Source organism: Pleurodeles waltl, chromosome 2_1 (assembly GCF_031143425.1).
Source record: "Pleurodeles waltl isolate 20211129_DDA chromosome 2_1, aPleWal1.hap1.20221129, whole genome shotgun sequence".
In the NCBI taxonomy this organism is placed as follows: Eukaryota; Metazoa; Chordata; class Amphibia; order Caudata; family Salamandridae; genus Pleurodeles; species Pleurodeles waltl.
In genome coordinates, this window is record NC_090438.1 from 203,237,910 (window position 1) to 203,265,166 (window position 27,257).

Sequence of the window (27,257 nt, forward strand, 5' to 3'; positions counted from 1 at the left end):
CGCTGAAGCGCAACGGGGCTATCCATGGGGGCCCCTGCACTGCCCATGTCAAGTGCATGGGCAGTGCAGGGGCCCCTGGCACCCCATCTCCACCAGCCTTTGCATGGCGGTGGAATAATGTTAAAACTTTATGAGGAGTGTCGAATCACCCAGAGGTGATCCAGACTCTGTACGTAAGGCTGAGGAAAAAAGACTAGCAATTTATCGCTTCTGTTACCTAATCAGAGGTATATTAGTGGACAAAAGTGGAGGGGCTGGATTCCGGAAGAATGTATTTTAGCAGCACCTGCAGATTTATTGTCTTCAGGAATTTTCAAAACGATAGATTAAACTCATATTCTTCTACTACTGTGCAATTTTACCCAACTATTGTAATTTGAAGGAGCCACGCATTACCAGGGAAAAACCTGGACATTTTTAAAGAATCTATTCTTCTTGTGTGAAAATATACATCTGTTTATTTTTGCACTAGAAAATCAACAATGGCAGTGATTACGCACTTTAAAAACTCATACCGCATGTCCACCCTCTAATGCCTACTCCGTGAACATGTGAGTAGATTTGGTCACACAAAATACTTTGTATGAGTAAATCCATATATTAGTGCAAAATAAACTTTTCAGAAATCCACAACTGGGTTTTGCACTCACATAAAAGGCTATTTACATGTGTAAGCTAAACATACCTAGGCAAACAGCTTTGTGAATTAGATACTTTCTTTAAAGGCGTTTAAAATTTCAGGCGGTTGGGTCTCTTTCTTTGAAGAAGTAGGACAAAGTCAGACAGCTGTGCAGCTTGAAATCAGAAGTATCTTCTTCCTGATTAATGAGCTTAAACTTTGAAATTATAATTCTGCTGTGAGTCCAAGACTGGAGGATGAACCTTGGCTGGCAGCACTAAAATTTGAAGGAAAAATTGATAACTCAACATCAATGACAAATTTGTCTAACCTAATAAACAATCTGGGTTTGTTGTATCCATCTAGAAGTGTGGCCAGGGAGATCCTCCACAGAAAATCCAAGTCTTCTCCTGCTTGTTCTCTAGACTCTCGAACCTCATCCCTAAATCAATTAGACTGAACTCAAACCTTCAGGAAAAGTCCTAAATTATCTGATTGCATGATTTTCCAGACTACAGTTTCCCTCACTCCTAGACACTCCCAGAGTCTTCTGTTCTCTTATTTGTTACATGTAAAATGTATCGCTTTTCAGTTCTATATAAAGCACTCTGTTGGCCTTGCATGTGGTTCATGCTTTATAAATAACTAGCTGTAAATAAATAAATCATAACTTCTATATGCATAATCCAGTGTGGACAATATGAAAGCGTGCACCAGGAAGCTGTACTCATCTGGGCAACCAAAGACAGGTTGGAGCCGCCCAAGCTACCCACATTTCAAGCTCACATGCTTCGTCACCTCGAAGTCGGGAAAGGTACCAGCAGGAGAATGTGTCAGACCTTCAGTAGGGTCTTCGTTTGGAGGTTTCACCTGTGGCCTCATGTGGCTCCTTGAAACAGTTGTACATTGTTTTATTAGATCTGTGAAATAACCAACCTGATTACAGATCTTAGAAACGTGAATGTGGTTTCGTTTTGGCTAGTTCTGGTAGCAGGTTCTTTGACCCGCTTTCAGCATGAAGGCTGATCAGTGAGGTCAAAAGTCTTGTGCTGTTGAGCTAATGTGTAGAACTCTTACATAGTGGACTTTAAGCCAGAGATGGGATTTCATAAAATGGAGGAGACGATCAAAAGGCTGTGATGTTACAACCGTTTCCTATAGGTTTTTAAGGAAACTACATTCCTTGTCAAGAATGTGGAACAAAGAACAAATGGCCTTATTTGGAGTTTGGCAGATGGGATGCTCTGTTACTAACATGGCAGGTATTCTGTCTGACATATTACACGGGCACTTTTACATACTACTATAATGCACTATAAAGGCAGATGGGACATCCACCAAGTTTGTGAGAGAGTATCCCATTCGCCAAACTCTAAATGAGGCCTGAAGTCTATAACTTCTTTGGAGGTATGGCCGGAATATTGAAAAGCCAACGAGGCAGGAACATTTTCAACTAGTGAATACTTTTGTGAAAAAGTACACTTCAGCAGTATACACTGTGAAGACAAATCACCGCTGGAAATTGGCACCTTGACTTCCACCTGGAGTTGGGGGTACAGGGCAATGTGATGTAGCCTTGACTGGATGGTTTACTGTCCGGCACTCACATCCAGACTGTCTTCAACTCATCTAAACATGCATAATTAGAATGTGCGCCTAGTTGTTCCTGTTTCTTTGGGACACTTTTCAAAATGTCCATTAGCGATAGTCTTTAAATAGAACTTTCAATGAAAATCAAACAAAGCTATATGTTACACCTGCCACAGCATATCCCCACCATCCCACCATGGCCCTACTTCCAGTGTTTTGAGATGCAGGGAAGGGCATTCTTTCTATAAAGTTAGTAATTAACCCCATCGGCCTGCCGCCCTTCTGTCCCAGAAAAGTGGGAGAGATGATCCTAGCAGAAGTGAGTGCGCGGGTGCCACTCTGGCACGAGGAGTTCTGCGTCAATGGCCAGAAGGAGGTCATAAGTGGCCAGCACTGGTGTGGGATTCCACTCTTTGTGACACAATAACACGGTTATGTAGCTCCTTTTTTGGAACTAAAATGGTGAAAATCACTCATGGGAAAGCGCATGGAAGATGGTGGCTCTGTAAAAAGATTTTTGCTAAATGGTAGTCCTTTTTAAAACTGAACAACCGAAAAGTCAGTCAGTTTGAGGATACATATAATGAACTGCTGTTTTTAAATTAATCTGCATTTTTAAGTACAATGGTAATCCATGTCTAATGCAAGGGGAGAACACGTAGGGGCAGCATCATGGCATCTCCATTCACACAGCGAGGGCCTGCGTGCACTCGTTACTACATACCTCATTAAGGGGTACAAAAGGGGAACTTCTTTTTACCAATGCACTGCCTTACCCTTGCCCCTTAAGGAGCTAGTCTCCTGAGATATTTCCACAGAGATAGGTCAGTGAGAAATGTCATTTGGGGGGGGAGGATCTTTATTTTCACACTGTTGTGCCTTGTGTTCCTGGTGCTCTGGAAAACATAATTCATTATCCACAAACTTTAGAATATTCTCACCCAAGAACTATTCTTTCCCAACCATTGGGTTTTTGACAAGGGAGGGGAGAGTTCAGTGATGAGTGTTTAGTGGGTCTTGGGTCACATCTGGGGGCTACCACTTGGCCAGTTTCACTGTTTTTCACCCTGGAGGTAGACAGGCTCATGTGCAAACCATACTTTGTTAACAACTGGATTAATGTAAAAACCATGATTTGCAATTTTAAATGCCTTTTAATCAAGTTGTATATGAGCAGATGATTGCAAAATGAAATAACAAAGTAAATTAGACTACCTCATCGTCTCCACAGAAAGATGCAGGCTTTTCCTGCACTTCTAAATCCCACACATTCCCGCGGATAGTCTGGGCCTCAAATTGCATCCTCTGAAAAGAAAAAAGACATGTATTTTTGGTTTGTTTCACATCATAATCGTTCATCTGTTTGATAATCCTGCCTGTAAGGTTTGAGATAAAATCACTTTCTGTCCTTGAGCACAACTCTTAACGTGATAGTTGTTTTAAAGACTATCAGACAAGCACTGCTTTTGTTATTTATGAGATAACATGATGCACATATTCACTGACCAAGCTTTGGTGGACTTTGATTAGAAAACGGTGATCTATATGCATTACCTGAAGGTTGTTGGAATTGCATGCAACATTATAGAAGTGGAAATTATGTACTTGTATATGTATATATGTTTTACTGAAAACAAACAAAGAAAGGGTAAAGTAGGGTTATGCATGAAGAAGGTAGCAATATCTTAACTTACGTTAAAAAAAAACTGAAATTCACTGAAAAAGCACTACCACTTAAAAAAAAAATCCAGCTATGCATAACTGTCATAAGTATAACTTAGGCTGTCAAACATTTCAGATGTCATCAGTGATGTAATATGTGATGTCATATGTAGTGTAACACAGTGGTGATTGTTAAATTTATGTCAGTTCCGTATAACTGGCTAGTTTCAAAGGTGTCTTTGGTCCTGCGGAAGTCCCGCTGCAATATCATCTATAAGTTTTAACCTTAATTTCTCTAAAGCTGCTCAGCTGATTTACACTATTTTACAAAAAGTGTGCTTTTCGGATAAATATCTAGCTTTCTGTCATATGGGGTGTGATTCAGTTCAGACATTTTTTCTATATCAATGTCTAATCTTCCCTAGGGAAACTGCATAGTGGCAAAATTGTTTTGGGACCTATTATTTTTCTCAGGATGCCACTTGTTAGATCACACTGAAACTGTCCAGGAATGAGTTGTGCTGGATCAACTTTGTTTTGGAAAGTTTTGTGAAGATTTATCAAACGTGCCAAAGTTATTAGCAAAACAAAAAACTATTTTCCTGTGGAAACTGGGATTCAGATATAATTACTCAGTGGGGAATGTTTTAGCTACACATATATACCCAATCATCCACCAAACTAAACTGAACCCCACACACCCACATCAACAGCGTGCCTACACGCCCACTCATCCGTCCATCCCTCCTTTTTCCCCATTTCTCTACTCATATACACAACTCCATCCCTCAATGTGTGGATGTATTGTTGTATCTATCGCAAACCAGGCATGCATACCTATAGGTACACAAATAAGTGAATACATTTTTTGGAAATACAAATGAATGCCATCAGGTACCAAAATAAATTAACCAGTGCTAGTGATAGATTAATATTGCAAATTATTGCTCTTGCCTTCGGTTCCCTTACCCAGCAATGTGTTGCACCCTGCCAGACCAACTTGGCGCCCTTCTCTACGGCTGCCTCCTCTGGCTGGGATGAGTAGGTACGTTTTGTTGTAAAGCAAAGACACATACCGCAAAAAGAACAAAGTGAACCTGATGCCAGACACCCACCCGCACTATTTCCAGTAGGGCAGGTGCCCCTTGAGTAATTTGTACCCACAATTTCCCTTCCTTGCATTTAAACAGCGGGACTGAGTGTCCTTTACAAACATGATATATTTCCTCTGGTTGCGTTGCCGCGGTGTCGGTTCAGCCCTGCAGACTCACGTAAACTGACAAGCGCATTCTACGGCATTTCAACCACGGAAACAGTGGCCCGAGGAGTCTGGGCGGCGAACCCGCGTCTCCCTTTCGGCTTGATCTACCCACTGTGGCCGCCTGCGCCTTTCATTAGGGCAGAGCCGAGATCAGGAGGCATGTGCAGCTTCATTTCATCGGGCCCCGGCGCATCCTTGCAGCAAGGTCACCGGGGACAAGAGCATCAAATGATGCTTTCCACCACTGACAGCTCCCCCTCCCTTTCTGGGAGGCTGCTCGCTTATTCTAAATACCTCTCCACTTCCGGATCCACGCGGGGCCCAGGCACAAATACATTAACGAGCAGCTCGTTATGTAGGCCCTGCATGATACACTCTAAAAGCAATTAATGGTGTTTATTTGTAGATAACTGAAGCATTGCCAGCCTGAGCCCAGGAATCCGTCCTGGCTTCATGTGACTTGTAGGATGTTAGGCACGGGTCAGCGCGCAGGACCCCAGATTAGCATTACGGTGCGCTCGGAGGGGCCTGTCTCCCATCAGCCAGGAAACACAGACTGCTTGATGTGCACAAGGTAACACAGCACTGAGAGCCCCCAGCTGTCCGCGCCGTCCGACCCTGCGCCCAATAGGCTGTCACTAATATTGCATCAAGCATTGAGTCGGGCAACTTCACCGAAAATCTGTGTATATACATGTCTGTATATACATTCAAAACGCTCTCCTGATACGGATTACTTCATTTCTTACAGTTTCGGAAAATTATGAAACCTGCGGCACATTTTACAAACTCCCGGCAGTGTTGGGAGTTTTAAAAATTCAAACAAATTTTCTTTCTCATTCTTAATTTTGACGCAGAACCTGCACATGTTACCAGCAAGTAAGACTAGGTGACGATTTTATCGTTAAGTAGCTCAGCGTAGTGGCTAATAGTCTGAATGAGTAACTCCACTTTAAGTTACTCGTGCAAGCTCCCTCCTACCCTCTATGACTGAATATGTGTGTAGTCTTGGGGGCACGAACACGCTGAGGAGGGCTGCAGCATGGACAGCCCACGCACCGTAAAGAGCCTTTAACATCAGGGCGCACTTGAGTGTGGGTGAGAAAACACTTCACCAGGAGAGCCGCACACCATATGTGCTGCAACATTCACGAGTATTAACAAATATAAAATGAACGCATTTTGTTGTGGCAGGCATGTGGCATGAAACTGATAAGCGCTAAACATTTTCACAATCGTCCCTGCATTTTTCTTTTAGTTTTTACTTCTACAGATTTAACATTTCTCGCGGTTTCTACAGATTTCTTTGTACTTGTGCCAGTTTGGAGTTTCTCCGCCCAAAGGGTGTTAGCAAATACTATTCACAACTCAATAGTATGATCTGGAGCTTAACACTAACCAATCATAAAAAAGCATTCTTGGGTTGTTGTGGAGTCACTGGCCTTGTGCATTTACGTCCATTCTACCGCATTGTGGAGCCACAGGTCTCGTGCACTGACACTCACCCTATGTTATCATGGAGTCACTGACACTGTGCATTGACGCCCACTGTAGGTTATTATGGACTCACAGGCCTTGTGCACTGACACTCGTTCTATGTTATTGTGGAATCACAGGCCTTGTGTGTGCATCGACACCCACTGTTGTGCACCAACACAAACTGAATATTAGTGTGGGGTCACAGGCATTCTGCACCAACACCCACTGTATATTACTGTGGATTCAGAGGCCTTGTGTACCAACACTCACTGAATATGACTGTGGAGTCGCATGCCTCATGCTTTGGCATGCATTGTGTGCAATTGTGGAGCCACAGTTGTGCATTGACAACCCTTGTATGTTATTCTGGAGTCACAGGTGTTGTGCATTCACAACTGTTGTAAATTAGGTTGCAGTAACGCAGACACACGCTGAATGTTATTGTGTTGTCACATGCCACGTGCTCTCACAGCAACTGTGTGCTGTTGTGAAACCACGGGTATTGTTCACAGACACCCAATGTATATTATTGTGGAGTAAACGTCCTCGTGCTGTGACAGCAGCTGTATGCTATTCTGCAGTCATAGTCACAGGCCTTTCTTTCCACTGACAGGCAGGATGGGAGGAGTAAACTTCCCTTTGTTGTGATGCAAGTGACTAGATTAGCCGCCTCTACAGCGACAGCAGCATTGCTACATCATTCTTAAACAGACCCCACAAGGCCCAAATTATCTCTGATATGTTTTACAAGTTTAATTTTGTATTATTTTCTCTTCATAAATTGTTTAGCGAGCCAAAGTTTAGTCAGGTGTCCCCATATGCAATTTATGATAGTCAGTGGGAGGAAGGCAGCAAGCACGCTTTGAAAAGGTTAAAGTCATATTCAGCAACTACTGCCTGGTTTCATCATGCAGTTTTATTGACTCATACTAGCCCAGCAGCCAACCAATCATTAAACCTCTTCATTCTTGAGCCGGCAAGCAACCAAAAAAAGAGAGTTAGCCGTACAAAAGTGGCTCTAGGGAGGGAGGCAGGGAAGATGAAGGACAGAAGGACAGGATCACAATGTAATTCTTGATGACTGCATGATGCTCAAAGATGCCAAACCTGTCCTTGACGACAAAGTGGTCTCTGGGTTTAAAATGACAGTCTCATCTGTTCCAGTTATTTAGGAATAAAGACAGCCACCTTCGCTTCTGCGTAACTACTAGAATTTCATGTGAAAGGACATCCCCGTCCCTCCTGCAAATAAACAAAATGTGCACAACATGATCTCTGCAGATGCTGTAGGAGTCTTTGCAATTGAAAATCATTGGGTCCTGTCGCCATTTCGCTTCTATAAATGCAAAATCTAATTAATGCTTCATCTTAAACAAGATAATTGAACTAAATATGAATTCTCCTGAGTCAAGAGCATAACTGAGCTCTGCCTTTAAAGGAAAATAAATTAGGTCATCAAGTGATTCTGAGAGTTTCTTAATTCATGTAATTGATAAAGACTGTGCTTCTACATAACCGAAGCACAGGGCTTGTGAGGCAGTATGCTGAGCGCATGTGAAATGCGATGTCTGTCTCTCATCATTGATGCCTGTTTCTCTGAGATGTGGATTTCCTGAGCATGGGAGCCTCACAGGCGGGTCTGATTTTGCAGCTTTTTGCAGACACTCAGTTGTATCGTATTGATCATGTGCTGAGTAGTTGAGTCTAAGGCAACATGGCTGGACTTGGTGGCCTAGTGCATCATTCATGCGGATTTTTAATTGTGAATATCCTTGCATGAGCACCTTTAAACACTGGGATCGCCCAATCATCTAATCCTGAATCACATAAATGGCCTTACCGTTTCCTTTGCTATTCAGTTCTTGCACCTCTCTTCTTCTCTTTTGTGATTCCCTCAGGCCTCTAAATTGGGGGGTCACTTCTCCTTGCACTATACTCAGCTCCTGTATGTCTGGCAGAAAAATGTTAATTCCAGTCAACTTTAGCCTGTTCGAGAGGGTGTGTTCACAAATTAAAAGGCTGTAGTAAGCTTTCTTTTACCCTCCTTCCTCATTCTTCGAAGATCCTTGCTGCTTGTTAAATGCCAGAGTCCACACCTGACACAACTTCATAAAGCAAAAGAAGGCGAACAAGAAGGCTCACCCTGGTGTGTTTGAACCGAGAATAAAGTACGTCATGTTGCAACATATCAAAGCTCATACTTTAGCGTATCCTTCCTTGAATGACAGGATGAACATGGCGAGACAATCTTCAGGGCCATTATGCCCTTCTACTTAGTAGGATCTTGTCTGAGGATGAACTGAACAAAGCTCATTCAAAGCATTTCTTAATTTTTTAAGCCAGTTGGGTTGTCTGCAACTGGTTATGATCAGAAGATGGAGTGCTGACGTGGATGCCTCGTGTCTGGAATTTCTGTACTCTAGGTCTAAAGTGAAGCTGAGGAACGGAAGAGGACATTAGAGCCCAACATTTTTGTCGTGGAATAAACTAGAAGTGAACATTCAACCCAAGACAACAGTCGCAGATCTTTCAGCCTAATTTGATGCAATCACAAATCCACAACCCAAGACAACGGTCGCAGATCTTTCAGCCTAATCTGATGCCATCAAAATTCCAATTACCATATTTGTGGTGGTGCTCAGAGCTCTGGTAAACTTCTTCAGATCTTTGTAACTGTTACAGAACAGCTGAAAGGCTCTCAGAACTTAAAACAAGCAATCCAGCAGCAGGTCCCATCAAGGGATCATTGTTACCTGCCTAACAATAACATAGGTAGCCGCTTCTGCTTAATGTGGGTGCAGGTCAGTCAAGGGTTGGCACACCTAGCATTGGAACTGCAGCTTAACTACATACTGCGTCAGCTCCCCTGAGATGCCCAGATCAGCACCACGGCTGCCAGGTGCGCCACTGACAGGAAGATCACATTACTACTGCTTGTTCCACACCTCAGCTGCTACCATATACCCTGGCAAGCACTGCGCCTTTCCTTGTTTATGTAAAACATGACCCTGGTGTTATGTGTTCAGAAAAGAAAAACTGAAGGAAATGTGGGGTGTTACAGACAGAATTTCCTCAGGCTTTGGTTCATCTGTGAGTGTGTGTGTGTGTGTGTGGGGGGGGGGGGGGTGGGTATTAAACAAATACTCAAGATTTGTAGCTTGAAACTCTACAGTCAAACAGTACTGGGCCATCTGTGTGTGACTAGGCATGAATGCCCGTTGCCCCCATATCTCCCTGAGAGGAAAATACACAAATAATTCCAGAATGTATTTTTTACTGCACTGGTTCTCGTCACCATGAGTGACAGCTTTGCCTTCGCCCATCCTTTCCCTATCTTGGCATGCAGTGTTGGAAGGTGGACTGGCCAGTCTATGGTTTGTGAAACAGAGCCAAATTTAGATATGTAAAATCCTGTGTGGTGCAGTAATGTGCAGTAAACAATGCTGCCAAGTCACAAAACAACACATACAGAATGTAGTAAAGAATTACTCCATAATTCAGAGAGCAACTACGTTATGGTAGCCAGATGTGTTTTGAGCCTCTAGGACACCTCTCCTAGGGGTGTCATTCCCATTTAATTTGAGAGAGAAATATGTTGAAGCAGACAGGTAATCGGATGTCCTACTATGGCTGGATGCTTTTTTTGTTGGCAGGGACTGGTTGAATGCATTAATATCCACGGTCTCAGAAAGACAACTGCAAAGTCTGTTTATCAACTTTGACCTGCTGTGTCCTCCTTGCTGTCCATAGACATAGTGACAACTAGTTCACAAAATCAAATATTTACGTCAATAAACCAGATTAGGACTGGGAGGTGGGAAAAAGTACTGGGCTTTTCTTTACAATTATTACTTGTTATCTCATCATTGGATGACAATTTGGACTGCCTGTGCCACGGGTTGGCACCTGGAAGCCAACCAATGTACTGGGACTCAATCTATACAGGCTACCACACTAACATTATATATTTGGACACATGCAATGGAGAGGTGCACATTTCAGATCTGGCCTAGACTGCCTAATCTTGTAAGTATTATTCTCCTGGTGTTTATTGCATGGCTGATGCCTTTCTCCAAGCTCCCTCCTGTACAGCTGAGTAATGCCCATCAATTTAGAGTTCAAGTTCATGAAAAGATCCTTTACATGAAACAACCTGACCTGCTAACCTGTACAAGATCTACTTTTAGTGGCTAAGCACTTGTACGTGGAACCGTTTCAAACTATGATATATATGAGTGACACCACCGTTTTTTACCTTTAGAAGGAATTCTTGGTTCCAGCACACGAGTCAGATTATTAAAGCAGTGTGAATCAACAGAGGTGCATACTGCTAAAAAGTCTTTGAAAAGTAGCTTCTTATGCATTGGCCAATCCTGCTATTACTGCCATAAGTCAAGCTCATCACTAATACGTCCTCTAGGTTGTGTGAATAGTTCAACCCGGTAATGCAGACATCACTGATGGTAAATACTGCTCCATGGTCACCAGAGGCAGGAGTAATTGAAAACCTTCTATTAATCGAGCAAGAAAATGGGCCCACCGTGGACAATCCAGGAACTTTTCAGGGAGTTATTGGAATGGCCCAGATTCCATATAGAGTCATTTGAAAGCACTGCATTCATCTTAGGACAAACATTTTAGAATGGGTATCTTTGTGACAATCAATGTGTTTTGTGTGAGGCACAGACACTTGTTTGTAGGATCTGTAAACACAACAACGAACCTTAGGCTCCTGAAGACAATATTCTTATGTGTGGCTTCACTGCGCAGCTAGACCCATGATTCCCGATCCCTTAAAGTGCACACAGAGTGTTTCCCCCAAAGAAGTATTACTCTCTGACCTCATGTTATTGGCTATTTTGACTATTCTTCCACCTCTTATGGAGAGTTTGCATTGCAATGCATGAGTGACTACTTTAGATTTCAATTGTGCTCTGAATCATCACATATTAAATTCATCATCTCGTAAATGTACTGAATACACAAAAGATTTCTGATATTTTTCACTGAGGTAGCTTTTATCATTCTAAAAGAAAATTTCAAGGGAATGGTTCAAACAACCTAGCTGAAACGAATCATGAAGACGCACGAGGTTGGAAGAAAGAAGCACTTGACCACACGTTGACAATGTGGCCCTCATTACGACCCTGGTGGTCTTAAGACCGCCAGGGTCGCAGTGGCAGTCGGATCGCCGCCAATGTGGCGAACTGACCGCCACATTACGACTGTGGTGGTAGTGCCACGGTCGGACCACCAGCACCGCCACTTTACTGCCACAGGATGGACTGGAAGTTTTCATGGCGGTAGCACCCCTATGAAACAATTGGTGGAGACGGGGCGCAGGGGGCCCCTGCACTGCCAATGCACTTGGCATGAGCAGTGCAGGGGCCACCTGGCCAGCCCCATCGCGATGTTCACTGTCTGCACGCTGGTGCACCGTACACACTACAGCATTGCCGCCAGCTCTATTATGAGGTGGAGACAATGCCGCAGGCCGTTTCCGGCTGGGCCAGTGGTCAGAAACTGTGTTTCCACCCACTGACCCAGCGGAACACTCGTAATGGGGCCCGCAGGGAGGCAGCTGTACTGGCAGTAACCTGCCCGCCGGGACTTCGGCGGATGGGCTTTTCTGTCCACCAAAGTCATAATCGGCCCTTGTGTGTTGTATTCAGTGCATGATACCATAGATTTTTCTGTTTTGTGCATTCCGCAGTAAATACCAGGTGGTACTCCTCTCATGGGAACTAACTACATTGACATAAGCGGGGAAAAGGGCACACAGGAAGCATAGTAATTGCACACACATTTCAGGCGCGGGTGCCTAATGTGACCTGTCAAAAGAAGCACTGATAACTACATCAACCTATTTTTTGTGCTCCATAAACACAAAGTCATTAGAAAAGATGGATGGAAAGGAGCAGCAACCAGCAGCAACTGGACACTCAGATATTACTGTATTTGAAGGACAAGGAGTAAGTGAGTAGTGTAGCAGTAGATGAAGAGCAGGTGAGGGATGGGCAATGGATGTGGATATTAGCGTATGGTATTTATCACAAAAGAGAGAAAACACATGCACTCTCATAGAGTGTTTAATAGAAAAGAAACAAAGCAGTTCCCTAAATGTGAGCAGTGGAAGGACACACACCAGCAAAAGCATGTTTAAAAGGCTGTGCTACAGGGAACGGACAAACACAAAAACAGCTTTCTGGTCATTGAGAACTAAAACCAGCTCAGCAAAAATACTCATACGCACACATTTATTCCAGCTGTAGCCTTTTAATAGGAGCAGCGCCCCTATGCTGAGGATCTCCAGCCCACAAAAATGTTTGGGTAATTAATTGGATAATTTTACTTTTTAACCACATGAATAAGAGAAGGTATCACATGTCAGAGAGAACACAAGAATCACCAAGCATTGGCTTAGCCAATATGTCTCACTTTTGGGACCTTTTAAGTGTTTAGGCAGGGATATTGGCTTTGCCAATGTCTTTAAGATATGATGTAGAGCATCGTGGATGCTGTGCAGCATGTTGAAAAGTGACAATAAAAAAAAGTTATAAGCATTTTTGTTACCTTATATATAACCAATAAGACATTATTGTATAGGTGAGACCTAAAAAATGAGGTACTGCATTTTTTTTCAATGCCGGCGTACGGGTTTCCTAGTTTGGATGAATCGAGGTTATGCACTGCTATGCACAACTCCCCGGGTGAAACAGGGCACAGAGGAGCGAAAGTAGACAAGGCTATGATTATAACACAAGGCGGCATGACCCCAGCCACTAGGTGCCCAGACCTAAGCGTTCGAGCTGTAGATTGCACATGGAGGAGGAGTTATTATGTGGTTTGACACAAGGAATGGCGTGCTGCTGACCTCAGAACCCCTCCGCTGCACATCACACTCGCACCAGTAGGGTAGCTGAGAGGGTTAAGCAATCGCGGCTGAAGCCTGTTTGTAGCCTGAGCGTCTTGGATTCGAACTGTGTTGGGTCGGCACCCACGTACAGACAGTCAGAGGAGTAGCATGTTGCTTGCTATGCCTCATAACTGCTTAACTATGGGAGTAGGTGCTATTAAACCACAATGTAATTATAGCAGTTGTACTGCGTTTTGCTTGTTTCTTATTCCACCTTATTAAATTGAGACATATCTGTGTAAAAGCGTGTTTTAAAAAAAATCCTTGACTCCGAGGCAGTAGAAGCTAGTCCCAACAGGGGGAACTGTCACACGATAGCCCGGTGGGCCAGTAATAGGGTACACTTATCAGAAGGAACTGACAGAAGGGGTGCCCGCTTTGTTTCTCTCCCACTGTTTTTGCTTCAGACAGTGACACTTGGCCCTGCGAGGTGGAGTTCCTGGTGTTCTCATTGGTGTTTGAAGTTGCATGAATGCAGTGTTTGGTTTAGGAGCCTGCTACCCTTCGTGGAAATCCCAGTTGCATCCTGGATCTCGCTTCTAAGCCCACCGTTTTAATGTTCGGCATAGAGCTACATAGAACAGTTTTGGAGAATTTAAACCATTAAAAGTTAATGGCTAAAATGCTGCAAGACATTCTGCTTTTTAAGTATAAAAATACGTTTATTGATTCATTGTTTTAACGACGGTACACTGCACTTTGTAACAGATGGCTGGATTGGTTTATGCACCAGAGGCCAGGGCAATACCACACTCATAGCAAACAACCAACAGGACACTGTGAAGTTTGTTACTGCCTGCCCTACGCTCATAAATGATCTTCAGCAACGAACTGCAGTTGCAGTGCTCGGTGGTGCACAATGCCTTTCTAGACTGCATTTCTCAGGTGCATTCATTCAGAACATTCTTCATCCTAAGCAAAACGGCTTCGTCTGAGCCTGCTCTGCCTGAATCTTTGCTGCATGAGTAAGGCTCCAAACTGTCTCAGTGGCCTTTCCAGGGCCTGTGGGCGGGGTGGGTGCAGTTGAGTCTGGCTTCGACAGAGTCCTGTTTGCACAGCGAGGCCTGGCCTGCTACAGGGCTGGTGTCGCCTGTGTGACAGTCAGCATGTCACTGCATTAGCAAGTGGTGGTGGCTGACAGAGACTCCCGGTGTTCATCAGCGCAGCTCACTGCCACCAAAAGAACACTAAGGCCGCAATGTCCAGATGGGAGGAGGAAGGCGAGGCCATCACACACTGTAACAGGAGGAATCATGAGCGCAGTGTTATGGCTAATTAAAATGTTCACTTAATGAAATCGCCTGGGAGGGAACTAAGCACACAAAGGGAGGGACATTTAGAAAAATGCACTAATAAAAAGGAAGCATTTAAGACAAGCACAGCAATGAACAAATGGTAATAGTGGGCCAAGTTAAAAGCCCATAGATTGAATACAACAAGTCCTGCAGGCAGCGCATGTGCGCTGCCTGGGCTCGACCTAACATAGCAGCCTGATAGATTTATTTTTGAGACTTTAACTTCCTTTGGTTTGATACGGAAAATGCATCATTAAGTTCAATAGTGGCTGTGTCTTTTTTAGAGCTGACTTTTGCACCTCTTGTCAAGAAGCTTTTCCTGGGCCTTTAAAAGAGTTAGCTGGATACAGACAAATTGGTGCCGGCTGTTTTTCACATGCTTATGTAAAGGACCCAGAATTGACAACTGGCAGACAACTGTAATCAACAAAATTTGAATGGGACAAACCCTGATACAACTCATTGGTCTGTGGCTGTCAATCAAATAAATATACTACCATTAGGCTGCTCACTGTGGTTGCGCTGTTTTTAAAAAAAAATAAGTTGTGCCCTTATGTTACTTTAGTTAGGGGACTTGGAGTCTTTTCACTTTAAAAAAAAATATTTACATTTTTTATGACAGAGGAAGTGATAAGTGCCCACTTCTAGGACACCAGAGGCCACTGTGGTGTGCCACTCTTCCTCTTGAGTTAGCAGTCTAGTTCTCATGCGCCCTCCCCTACTTAGAGCGGTCACAGCGCGGACCTCACAGGGAAAGGTGGGGTGTTGCCCTGAGGTACCACTATGCTGTGCGTTGTTGTTGCGCTGTTTTTAAAAATCTTTTTAAGTTGTGCACTTATGTTACGTTATTTGTGGGACTTGGGGCCATCTCACTTTTAGAACATTTTTTATTTCCATTTTTATGATGGAGGAAGCGAAGGGCACGTATTAAGTACCCGCTTCTAGGACACTAGCGGCCATTGTGGTGTGCCACTCTTCCGTTTCAGTTAGCAGGTTAGTCCTTGCGCACAAAACCCTACTTAAAGCAAAAAGCAACTTTGGTGCAGATGTGCATGATATTAGTCTCAATGCTACCCTAAGAAGTGCTGCCTGTACCCAGAGCTGGCAGTATATTAGGGAGCGAATTTCACTTCTTTAGCATCAACTGCCGCTCCCCCTCTTGGCACCAGCAGTGTATATATCTAACTTCTTCTGGGATAACGCTGCGGACACTCTGTTCCTAATGGACACATGGCTTCATGTGGCGTCTCTGCCAGACATTGTTGCCAAACCCCCACTAAACTATGCCACTGCTAGAAGGGAATAACAGGATAGGGTAGGAGGCAGGATTGCCGTTATCTTCTAGAACAAATTCAAATGGACAGTACAGGAGCTACTCCTTCCCGATTGTGAAGCTCTGTTCTTCTCACTATGTCTTACACAAAAACTTACAAAATCCTGGGCCCTAATATATCGGCCTCAGGGATACGCTAGGATATGGTGCTCATTGGTTCCAGACATACTCTCCCCATACATTCTTAAGTGTTCTAGTTTCACACTCCCAGGAGATCTCAATATTCATCTTGAATTATGGACTCTTTGGAGGTAATCTTGCCAGCAACATCTCGGTCTTCAATGAGACTCCACCCCACTGCCCCATGGTTTAGCGAAGCCCTTCAATTGGAGAAAAAACAATGCAAGGGTTTGGAATGGGCTTAGAGAAAGTCCTATGATGAGGACTTAAAATACTGGCATAAAACAGCTTTGAAAAACTATCATGGGCTCTGCAAAGCTGCATGAGCATCATTCTACTCCGACAAAATCTCCAAAGCCCAAAATTGCCCGAAGACATCCTTTAATGTGGTCAAGAAACTCTCCGACCCTAATAAAACATCTCTGGTGCCTTCGCTGTCTCACTCACAATGTAAAACAGCTGGCACACCTTTTCTGTGAAAAGGTGGTTGATAGTCAGCTGCACTTACCAAAGGGTTAAATGGCAGAGGAAACATCCCTTTTAACATCAGTATATAGGAGGCTGCCCCAAGAAGTGCTGAAAATATCTTGAATAGGCCACTAGCGACTTCCATAATGAAGTTGGTTTCTCTGTTGGACGGTTTCTGACTTTGCTACAGTCAATTAAATCAAGTTCTCCATGAAATCCTCTCTCACTGGCTAACCCTCACCTCTTGGGTTCGGATCTGTTAGAAATTGTGGTGGGTCTTCTCAACTTCTCATTGCAAAAAGGATACATCCCTCAGGCATGCCACAGTCCTTCCACTTTTACAAAAGCCCAACCGGGATCCTTCCTTTAGGTCTAACTTCACACCGATTTCACTGCTGCTCACCTTCTCCAATATTTTGGAGAAACATGCGAACTTGCAGCTTACCACCTTGGTGGAAGCCCAAAATTTTCTCCACCCACCACAGTCAGGTTTCAGGGCTGGACACAGCACCGAGTCCTGCTTCCTAGGAGTCATGAACACATGAGATGATTCCTGGATGAGGTTGGTACAGCCACACTGATTCTATTAGACCTTAGTGTGGCATTAGAACTGTGTCACATTCCACTCTCCGGGAAAGGTTGGCGACGTTGGGTCTCCGGGGTCAGCATTAGCTTGGATGACCTCATTCCTGAAGGACAGCATGTTCCAGGTTTTCTAAGCCAGTGCAAGGTCAGAGCTGTATGCCCTTCCTTCTGGAGTTCCCCAGGGCACAATGCTATTTAATATCTATGTACGCCTGCTTGCATATGTGGTGGGAACTTGAGGCCTAACCCTGTTCTCCTATACAGATGACACTCAGATCATCTTTTCCTTGTCATCTGCACAGGGACATAACACCGGGGCTCTGAACTTGTGTTTGGGTCGGATTTCCACTTGAATGAATAGCATTTCACTCAAGCTTAACAGCAATAAGATCGAGATAATGGTCTTAGGCAAGAACCCTTGGCTCTAGGGCCCACAGCACTGGCCAGAGTCTCTAGGGGCCCTTCCTGTACTGTTTTCCCAGATAAAAAATCTTGGCTTCTGGCTGTACAAGAGTCTTTCAATGAAACCAGGGTGGCCAAGGTGGCCTCCACATGCTTTGCAGTGCTGAAGTGGGTAAAAAATTATTTGGATGATTCCACTGTCAGCCCAAAGGACATTTATCCAAATCTCGATTCCCTGTAAACTAGACTATGGCAACATCTAGTATGTAGGAGTGGATAAGGCATCCATCTGTCGCCTACAAGTAGCCCAGAACTCTGCGGCCAGACTACTATATCGCCTTCTGAAGCTCTCCTCTGTATCGAACCTCCTCCATGAGCTCCACTGGCTCGCTGTGGAAGGAAAATGTTAGTTACTCAGTAGACATCTGTTCGTGGCATGTAGTGCTGCAGATTCATATGCTTTGCATAAGTCCGCCATTTAGTGTTGGGCTCGGAGTGTTGCAAGTTGTTTTTCTTTGAACAAGTTTTTCGAGTCACGAGATCGAGTGACTCCTCCTCTCGGTGATAGTGCGCATGGGCGTTGAGTCCTTTGTTAGATTGTTCTTTCCACTGTAGGGTTCTAATACAGGTTAAAGCCTTGTGCTACATGCACAAGTCTAGATCTGGCACAGTCCTGCAATACATTCAAGACTTGGTGATGCCTTACCAGCCCATACGTATGATCCACTCGCTCAACCAGTCCCTTTACACAGGCAATCTGCTTGGCTCACATGGGAGGTTGGACCTTTGCATAACTGGGCCCGGAGGTGTGGAATTCCCTACCTGAATCTTTGAGAAGTTGTACCTTTCTGACCATATTCTGCAAGAATCTGAAGACCTGGATGTTCTAATCTGAACAGCTTGATTTACTCTACCTTGCCTAGTGCCAGGAAACCCTTTTTTTGGTAGCTGAGTGCTTTACATGAAGCAACAATAATAATAATTACTAATGCTGCTGCTGCTACTATTGCTACTACTTCTATTACTACACCTAATGATGCTAGTGTCACTGGTACCACAGCTGCTACTACTGCTGATGCTGCTACTCTCCCTACTACTAGCAGTGCTTCTGATACCACCACTACCATTTGTACTAGTAACTGCTGCTGTTAGTGCTTCTACTACTGCTACTAGAGCTACTGCCAGAACTCTTCTGATTCCACCATTACCACTACTGCTGTTACCAATACTACTATTATTAATACTATTGATAGTGCTGCTATTGCTACTATAACTACTACAATTACCAATGCTGCTAGTACTGTTAGTTACTACTGCTGATGTTGCTACTAATACTACTGCCACTGTTACTACTAGTAATCAGGTCTAGACTGAATGTGATTGAGTGTGCCTACTCTTGAGTCGCGTGTCAGCTTGACGTGTGGCAAGGTGTTTTTTATCCGGCGTGTCAGACGGCTGAGACACTGAAGCAGGTACCTGTGGACCGGGGAGGTTGTGCATCATGGTGCACGCGTCTTTCCCAGCCAGTGAGCAGGTGAACCTGATGTGCTGCGGCTGTCGTTCAGCATAAGCATAATTACCCAGCTGCTGCATCATGGCCGCCCCTCTGGAACCTTCAGCTTCCGGAGACACTGACTCGCCACTTCTTCCGCCACCGACGCCGCCAGGAGCTAAAGGGGGTGTTTCAGCCTCACCAGAGATGCTGCTTAAAAGAACATCCTCTTATCAGCAAGCCCTAACCATTCTCTTTGTAATTGAATTGGTTGGCTGTCTGCAGTAGCATCAGTGATGTAGATCAGTCATTTTCTATCATGCCTAACATTGCTGTTCTGGGAATACGTGTTTTCTTTTGGAAACGAAATTTACAAGAGCGAGGACTGAGACTTCATCGCTCACAGTGTTTGCGGAACACTGCCTGCTCTCTCTGCCCCACGAGGTTTGCAAACAGCATCTGAATTTTAAACCTGATAACAAACCTGCAGCCAGGCCAACCACCAGGCGTGGGTGGCCGGCTGCAAGAGGGCAAGCAGGGGGCATTGGTGTCACATGTCACTGGTGCCAGGCTCACACCGAGCCCGTGGCACGGACCAGAGGACACATTACGTGAAGTTGCCTGTTTTGCAAAACACGAAAACATGTTTTTTGCTCCTTTTTTGCTGCTTGTAAAATTAAGGACTACTTTGCTCCATTTCTTTAACAAATGTTGTGCATGACTTCAGTCTTCCGTTTGCTGATAAGTGTATTAAATAAGAAAAGTGATTTATAGGCAATATGTTTTTGGACCCATGCCTGTTTCAGCACTGCCCGTGACTGCGCTTGCCAGCTGGACTGCCACTGATCATGTCAAGAGCTCTGACGTGGTTCAGACTTGATCGAGGTGCCATCAGTCATCCGTGCCCGGGGCAGCATTAAGCGCCTTGTCTGCTTTTCCTCGTGTAAAATGGCTGGTAAGGTAGCAACTTAATAAATTCAGGGCTTAGGTAGAGTAGTTGCCTGGTCTATGTTCTCCAGGTGATCGTATTATTGCATTATACTATATACATTGTCCTCACATGATAGACCAACACCCATCAAATATTTTAAACAAATCTCATTTCTGCAACAGTGCACATCTGCGCCTTGGATTGACACACAGCCCCCGACAGGACTAACTAGTAAGAAATACCCCATAGAAATACCCAACAGAGCACATTAGTTACATATTCCAATCGCAGCAAGGCGTGCCACATAGCCGACTGACCCTTGGCTCACAATACCACTTTTTACCAACCTTGCACACACATAAATTCGACATAACACGAATCAACCGAGTCAGCACGGCCTAGGTACACTGTATACACGACCATAACAGCCCAAGCGTCCTAGCCACCAATAAATTCCACACACAGACACAGAACTTGCCACATTATACTGAACAGCTTGCACATATGTGGCACATGCAATCTAACTCAGGCATGTCTCATGCACAGCAACGTGTTTAGGCTGTTTTCATCTACGTGGCGGTGGGCATATCCGCCAATGGGGGAAAGGTACAGGCAGTGATGGAGAGCTCTGGCCTACCAGACGACATTCAAGGTCATGCCAAGGGCAGACTGTGCACTACAGAACTACTAGTAATATCATGTAACGTACAGTGTTGCACTTGTTTATAACCCGGGTGCAAAATTCCTTATGCAGCATATACTTCAACAGATGTTACATGCTCTGCTCAGTATTATGCAAGAGGCAAAACCACTGCACAAAAAAAGCACTGCTGATGTTTTGGCACCAATGCAGACTTTCCACAATCCAGACCCAGTATTCAGATATGATGGTTTTGAGAACAGAGGTCAAGATGTCGAAGGACTTGAGTGAAAAACTGTGCCAACCTCTGCCTAGAGTAAGTCACCCGAGCTATCACAAGAGACGGGCAGGGACCGGCGTAATCCTTTGTATCCAGTGAATCATGGTCCTCCACTCAAACAGGAGTGGCAGCACATAGCATATTACACACAATACTATCTATTGTGTAAACATCACTCACTACCTTGGATGGTACAAATATTGTAAGATCCACAGGTTTCATGTACAACATGTGCCAGAGTACTTCAAATGCTCCTGACCCAGAGGAAGGCCCCTTCCTCTGATCGCCTGCTACACCACCATAGATCTGTATTATAGTCTGGTTATGACCCAACTCAGCTCTGCACCCTTTAGAGACCCTGGAAGGATAAAGTGCTGGTTCAGCAAAGCCCTACGTCAAGCACCTGACATGCAGGTGTGTGGATGGGCACCCAGCCCACTGAGGTCTCTCAGGGGGGAGTCAGCCTAATGAACTGTGTCACCGCTGGGTTAATCACATATGCCAATAAATCTTGACTTATGCATTGTCAGTTTATGCTCATTATCTCTCAAAGAAAACAGCGTTCCGTAATCTACATTATAACTTTCCTGCAATCTGATTGTCATTGTAAAATGGTGCGCTTTTAAGTGGCATCTTATAAAGCTTAATCGCAAATCTTATTTCTATCTAAAGGTCATATTTTTGTTACTTGTTTGGGAAATGATTTCCGAAGACAATATCTTTAAAAAGCCTTTTCTCTGCCTATTTTTTTCCTTTATTGTCTCACACTTGTCACTGGTTCCAAACTTTATTTCTACAAAGTATCATCAATAAACAGTATTCATGCTGATGATAGATTATCCATAAATAACGCACACTTATGGCTGCTTTAAAAACCTTTTGTAACGAGAATTTTCGTCGGAAATGTGAGTTTTTCCTCAAAACAGAATTGTAAATTGAACGGAAAAGCACATGGGAAATTCTCCCACTTCGCCACAAAAAATGGGGTAATGTGGATGGCCAAATCTGCCCGCTTTAGGGAAAAACATGCTGGGATCGGTGAGTAAAACTCTGATTCCATATGCATTATTTATTCTGAGCAGGAAAACCTCAAAACCTCGTACCCGCTAAATACGAGTACCTGCACATACAATGGACTTAGGGCCATATGTACGAACACATTTTCCCATAGACACAGAATGGGCAAAACTGCTTGCTACATCTGGCCCTTAATTTACAATGTAAAGTTTGCATGTCTAGATCTACTCAGGTGTAAATCTACTCGTACCCATTTTTTGAAACAAATAAATATAATTCATTTAATGTGAAGTAAAAATCTAAACTAATAATATTATTTATTTTAAAAATGTAGCTAATAGTATGTATTAGTCCCTCACTAAACCCTTTCCTAAATGTACCCTAATCCCTCCATTTGTAGTAGTTATTCCACAGTTTTCCACCTCTCCGCCTTGATCCGCCCGAGCTTACTACTAAACCCTATAGTTGCGTGACCACCATATAGAAAGGTGGGACAGCTGGAGATCTCCGGCCGTAGGTTTGTGAACTGCATTTTGCAGGAGGTGAAGCAATAATATTAAAGTTACTACTTTAAGTACTCCGAAATGCCTCTTGTGAAACAGTCCCCTGAGGACAACTCCTGAGGCGATCTTCAGACAGTTACATAAGAGAGTATACTCGTCGTTCTTGTTTTGTACACAGACTGAGCAACACTTTTACTATTCCTGTGCTGATGAGCCACAGAAAGTACACAGACACAACCCAGTGCCTACATGTCAGTGCGCGCGTGTCAAGCATCTTACACGCTGTCTGTGGCTCTGTGCCTACATGAAAACTATGCAAAGAATGTGATCATTCTTCTGTCTGGAACTCTGGAAGGCTGCAAATGTAGCCACGGGTTCCAGCATCCAGCCGGCACTGAAGAAATGCACTTAGCAATAATGATCCGAAAATCAGTCATTTAGGAACAAAGTGGCGTTGACAGCGTCCCCAGCTGCGTTACACGCTCTGAATTGACACTGGCTAATGTGATGTAATCAGATATCAATATTGTAGTAACACAAAGTTGTGTTCCCTGAAAAAATACTGCAATTGTTTTTAAGTATTGCAAAGTCCCTTTCCAGGTTTCATTGAGAAAAAGGGAAACGGCCCTAGATTTGAATAACCACTCCTCTTATCGTGAAAAGGTGGCTATCTCAGAGCAGTGCTTCTGGTGACACCACACAGGCAGTTCCCACACCGTCCAAGGCTCTGAAGCAGTATATACTTACACCCAGACATGCAAGCGACAAAGTGCACGCGTACTAAAGAGTTTGGCATGGCTGTGCAGCATGCTGTCTGTCACCTTTGTTATGGCTGCCTGCTGTCAGACTCTTACAAGCCACTGTTGCCAGGTTGGAGGCGATTCCCTTTCCACGCCTAAGCGACTGTTAGCTGCAGAAAACTGAGTACTGTTGAGGGTGAACCCCAATTTGGAAGTCAATTCGTTGTGCGTGGACTGACTTTCTTGTGTCAATTTCCCCGTGCCTATATGTATGAATATATTTACAGCAGACCCATGTGTCACTGTCCTTGCTCTGCTGCCGATATTCTTTCCCTTCTAAACCACCAAAATGCCCTAATAGGCTGCAAGTCTCGGATTTGACTCTCAGGCACCCTATTAAGATAGCAGGTAAAGTATCAGGCTGGAGTAAATCTCTTCCATCTGGTGGGTGGTCCGTGGTCTGGGGTCCCACTATAAAACTGAAGCGTGGAACAGGCTTCACTGCTCTCACCATTCTCTTGACTGGCTGCAGAATGTAGGCTGATCAGTCAGTGGCTCGTTGTGCCAGGCTCAGAGGCAGGATCCTTTCCAGGGGATGTCAGAAATACAGAACTCTTTCCCCATCTATCTAAGCTCTCACTCCAGTCATCACTCCGTCTATGAGGTTTTGAAGAGCTGGATCTTCACTCAGTCCCTCTCTTACAAACATGTCCACTATCAATCTTATCCTCACAAGCACCAAGATAACTTTCAGGTTCACTGATGCACTACACAGTTGCATTCCTTTACCTCTGCCCATATATATATATGTGGTTTAGACACGAATAACAATGCAGTTGACACCAAACTTTTGTTGTGTCCTCTTCTTCAGGCTCAAAGGTGAATGAATACCTCATAGGTTGTGTGAGTGCAGCAAAGGTAGTTACTTCCCGTAGGAGCACGAACTGCTCAAAACTGAACCCCTTTGACAGCCCTATTAATTACATCTTTCTTGACACTTCTGCTTTGCTGCATTTATTGGTAATTTCCCAACTTTATGTTCCTAAAGAAGACCTTGGGTGTCTTCTTTGATGAGGGTCTCTCACTGGAATTATTTATCTCAGCAATAACAAAATCAGGCAGCTTCAACCTCCACATTTGGATAAGGTTGCTTCAATGCCTAACTTTTCCCCTAAGTGACTGAGTTGTGGCAGGTCTAGTTCTCTCGTGGTTAGACTACACAAACCATGCTTGCCTGATTCTCTTTAAATGTCTTAAGTGCCTAATTTGTGATTGTTGTTTCCGGTGCTGAGCTCCGGCTCTTATTTTTGAGGGCCGGCGCTTATTCTTTTGCCTCAAACATTTGCTGCGAGCAAAACACACATATGGGAAAGATGGAGAAAGAGAAAAACGAAAAAGCGTCACAACGGTAGAAAGTATTTTGTGCTCCCACATTTAATTGCAGCAGCCGCAGGTTTAAGAAGAGAGCTCTGGGCACCGGCACATTTTTATTTACAAATTAAGCACTGACTGTCTGCTGTGTCACCAGTGTAGACTACATAATTCTGCATCTGGTTTCTTCTAACCTGTGCCAGAAGCACCCGATCTCTCAGGTCACTTGTTTCTTGGGGAGGTTTGGCACCTTATCGAAGCCCTCTGGAAATCACAAGGTTTCTCAAGCCAAGCTTTACAGAAAGTTGAATATATTTTTCCTGGATGCAAACGATTGCATACTTTCCGAAGCTTCTCTGGGCTGGTAGGAAAAATACGCTCCAAATTCAGGTCAGACAAGCTTCTTAAGATCTCTCTTCAGCACACACACAATTAGCCAGCAGCAACTGGGTCCACTTGTTTTATCCGAGGTAGTGCAGGGCCATCAGTCCTGGGCCTTCCTTCTTACTGTCTGAAATGGAGTAAAGTCTGTGTTGGCAGAAGACCCGCATCCCTGTTCCATATAGCAGCCTTCCTTCGAGCAAGATACAGCGGAGAGAAGGTATGAAGGATTGGATGGCCATGTATCCTGAACACCTTTTTGACCCAATAACAAGCACAGTGAGAAGTCCCCATTCCCCCCCAAACAGAAACTGCCTTCAACCCCATGTTCAAGGGTCAGGTGCAGAAGTCAGCTCTGAAACATCCAAAATACTAGCAGATTAAGACTAAAAAAACAAGTGAGGAGAAGCATTTCTTTTGCTAACAATAAGGACCCTCATTAGTGGCTCAACTGAAGGAAAATGAGATGCCAAGATCTGCAATAAACGGGAAACAACTATTTCACCATCTGATTATTCAAAAAATTACTGCACGCCTCGCTTTGGTGAGGATTCGGGCTTAGTATGTTGTTTCTCTTATTCTTCTCTGATACCTGATCTACAAGATGGCGTCTTCCGCCCCAGCATCAAGGACAGCAGTATGAACACAAGCTGAGGAAACTAGGGTTGATTAAGTAGGTTTAATGTTCTCCGATAATTGCCCTAGTTACTGCTGCAACCAATTACTCTTCAGCGCTCCACAAAATATTCAGGCTGTGTAAGGAACAGGCAATGGCAAAAGCATTGCTAATGACAACAAAAGCACTCAGTCTCTTCATTTTGTTTTTGTCTTTTGAGATGAAACAACTGGGCCATGTCTCACACCCAAACACGGCTCGCAAAAAAGCCAAACTCCGAGTCAAACTGTTTGAATTTCACGGTCAAGAACAAAATGCGCCCACGTTGCTAGGAGCTGCGTTTTAATTACAGGGTTATTTTTATCTGGTTCGGTAACTTGTTATTAGATCAGTGGAAAACAGAATTCAGCATTCCCATTGGCTTTGAGTCCTTTTTTTTTCTTCGATTCCCCAGCCGCTCGTCTAATCACCGCTCCTCCTGTCTGCGCCCCCGAGAGGCCCCTGAACCCCCCGCACTCCTTTCTCAAGCTCTCATTCAGCCATTTCTTTTCTTGAGGATACAAAGTGCTGCGCCCTCGAAAAGCGAGACCCGCGCCAGGCAGCACGTGCAGTGGTCTAGCGAGGGCGACACGGACCGTAATAAAAAGAACCCCCGACCTTCGTCTGGCAATAAAAGACATCCATGCTGTGAATGCTGATAGACCGACCCCCCATCACCTCTGGGCCCCGGTGCTGTGAACACCATTCCCTAATTACAGCTACGCACCTGAGCAGGTAGATTTATAAAACGTCTTGCCACGTTTATAAACACACGGTTTGACTTTTTTGAAAACACTTCACTTGTGTATTTGTTCAAACCCCCCACTTAATTCTCGCGGTAAAAGAATGTTAGTATTACATTTGTTTTCCACTGGTATCCCACTTACTTCCCTAATGTGGTTATGCACCACAATGTATATAAATATCACTGAGCCAACCCAAGGTTTCAGAAACCATATAGTTAGGCTCACATTTTACACACACACGCCATAGTAATTCAGCAGTTATACTTAGTTAAACTATAACTCGTGGCCTGATAATTTCTTCAAATAAGTATAACTGTAACTGCTGAATTTATATAGTTTTGTGTGCATAAAAAGTGGACCTAACTATAATGTCTCTGTAACCTTCGTTTTTTCAGTGAAATTCTAAGGTTTTTAAATCCTATTTCCTAACTATAATGTTCCCTTAAACTTTAATTTTTTTCAGTGATTTTTTAATTTTTTTTAACTAAAGTAATATTTAATTACCATACATTAATCCAACCACCAGCGTGCACGGCCTTTGGCTGTGCGTGGCAGGGGATTGGCTGCATGCACCTAACTCCATGCTGAAGGCCGTGTGCAGCTTGTGTTTGGTGAGCACATTTGTAAATGAGTGTATTTTTTTCTTTCTATTGGGGCGTGGATCTGTGGGTCCATTGCACATTTTCACTGGGGCAGTGGTGAGTGGTGCGATTGATCAGTGGATCCTTGCGTGCCTCAAAAAAAAAAGTTTTGGGGTAATTTCTTGCCCAT

General features: G+C 44.0%; 1 protein-coding gene across 4 annotated transcripts in view; it reads right to left on the minus strand.

Moving 5' to 3' along the window:
• MAMLD1 (mastermind like domain containing 1) overlaps positions 1-27,257 on the minus strand; it is a 245,932-nt gene that overhangs the window by 42,674 nt on the left and 176,001 nt on the right. For 2 of the 4 annotated variants that reach the window (XM_069212407.1, XM_069212409.1), the window contains exon 3: positions 3,425-3,514. The exons of the other annotated variants lie outside the window; for them this stretch is intronic. In XM_069212407.1, the coding sequence (XP_069068508.1) occupies positions 3,425-3,514 (90 nt within the window). The remainder of the gene's footprint in view (positions 1-3,424; positions 3,515-27,257) is intronic. 4 annotated transcript variants of the gene reach the window in all.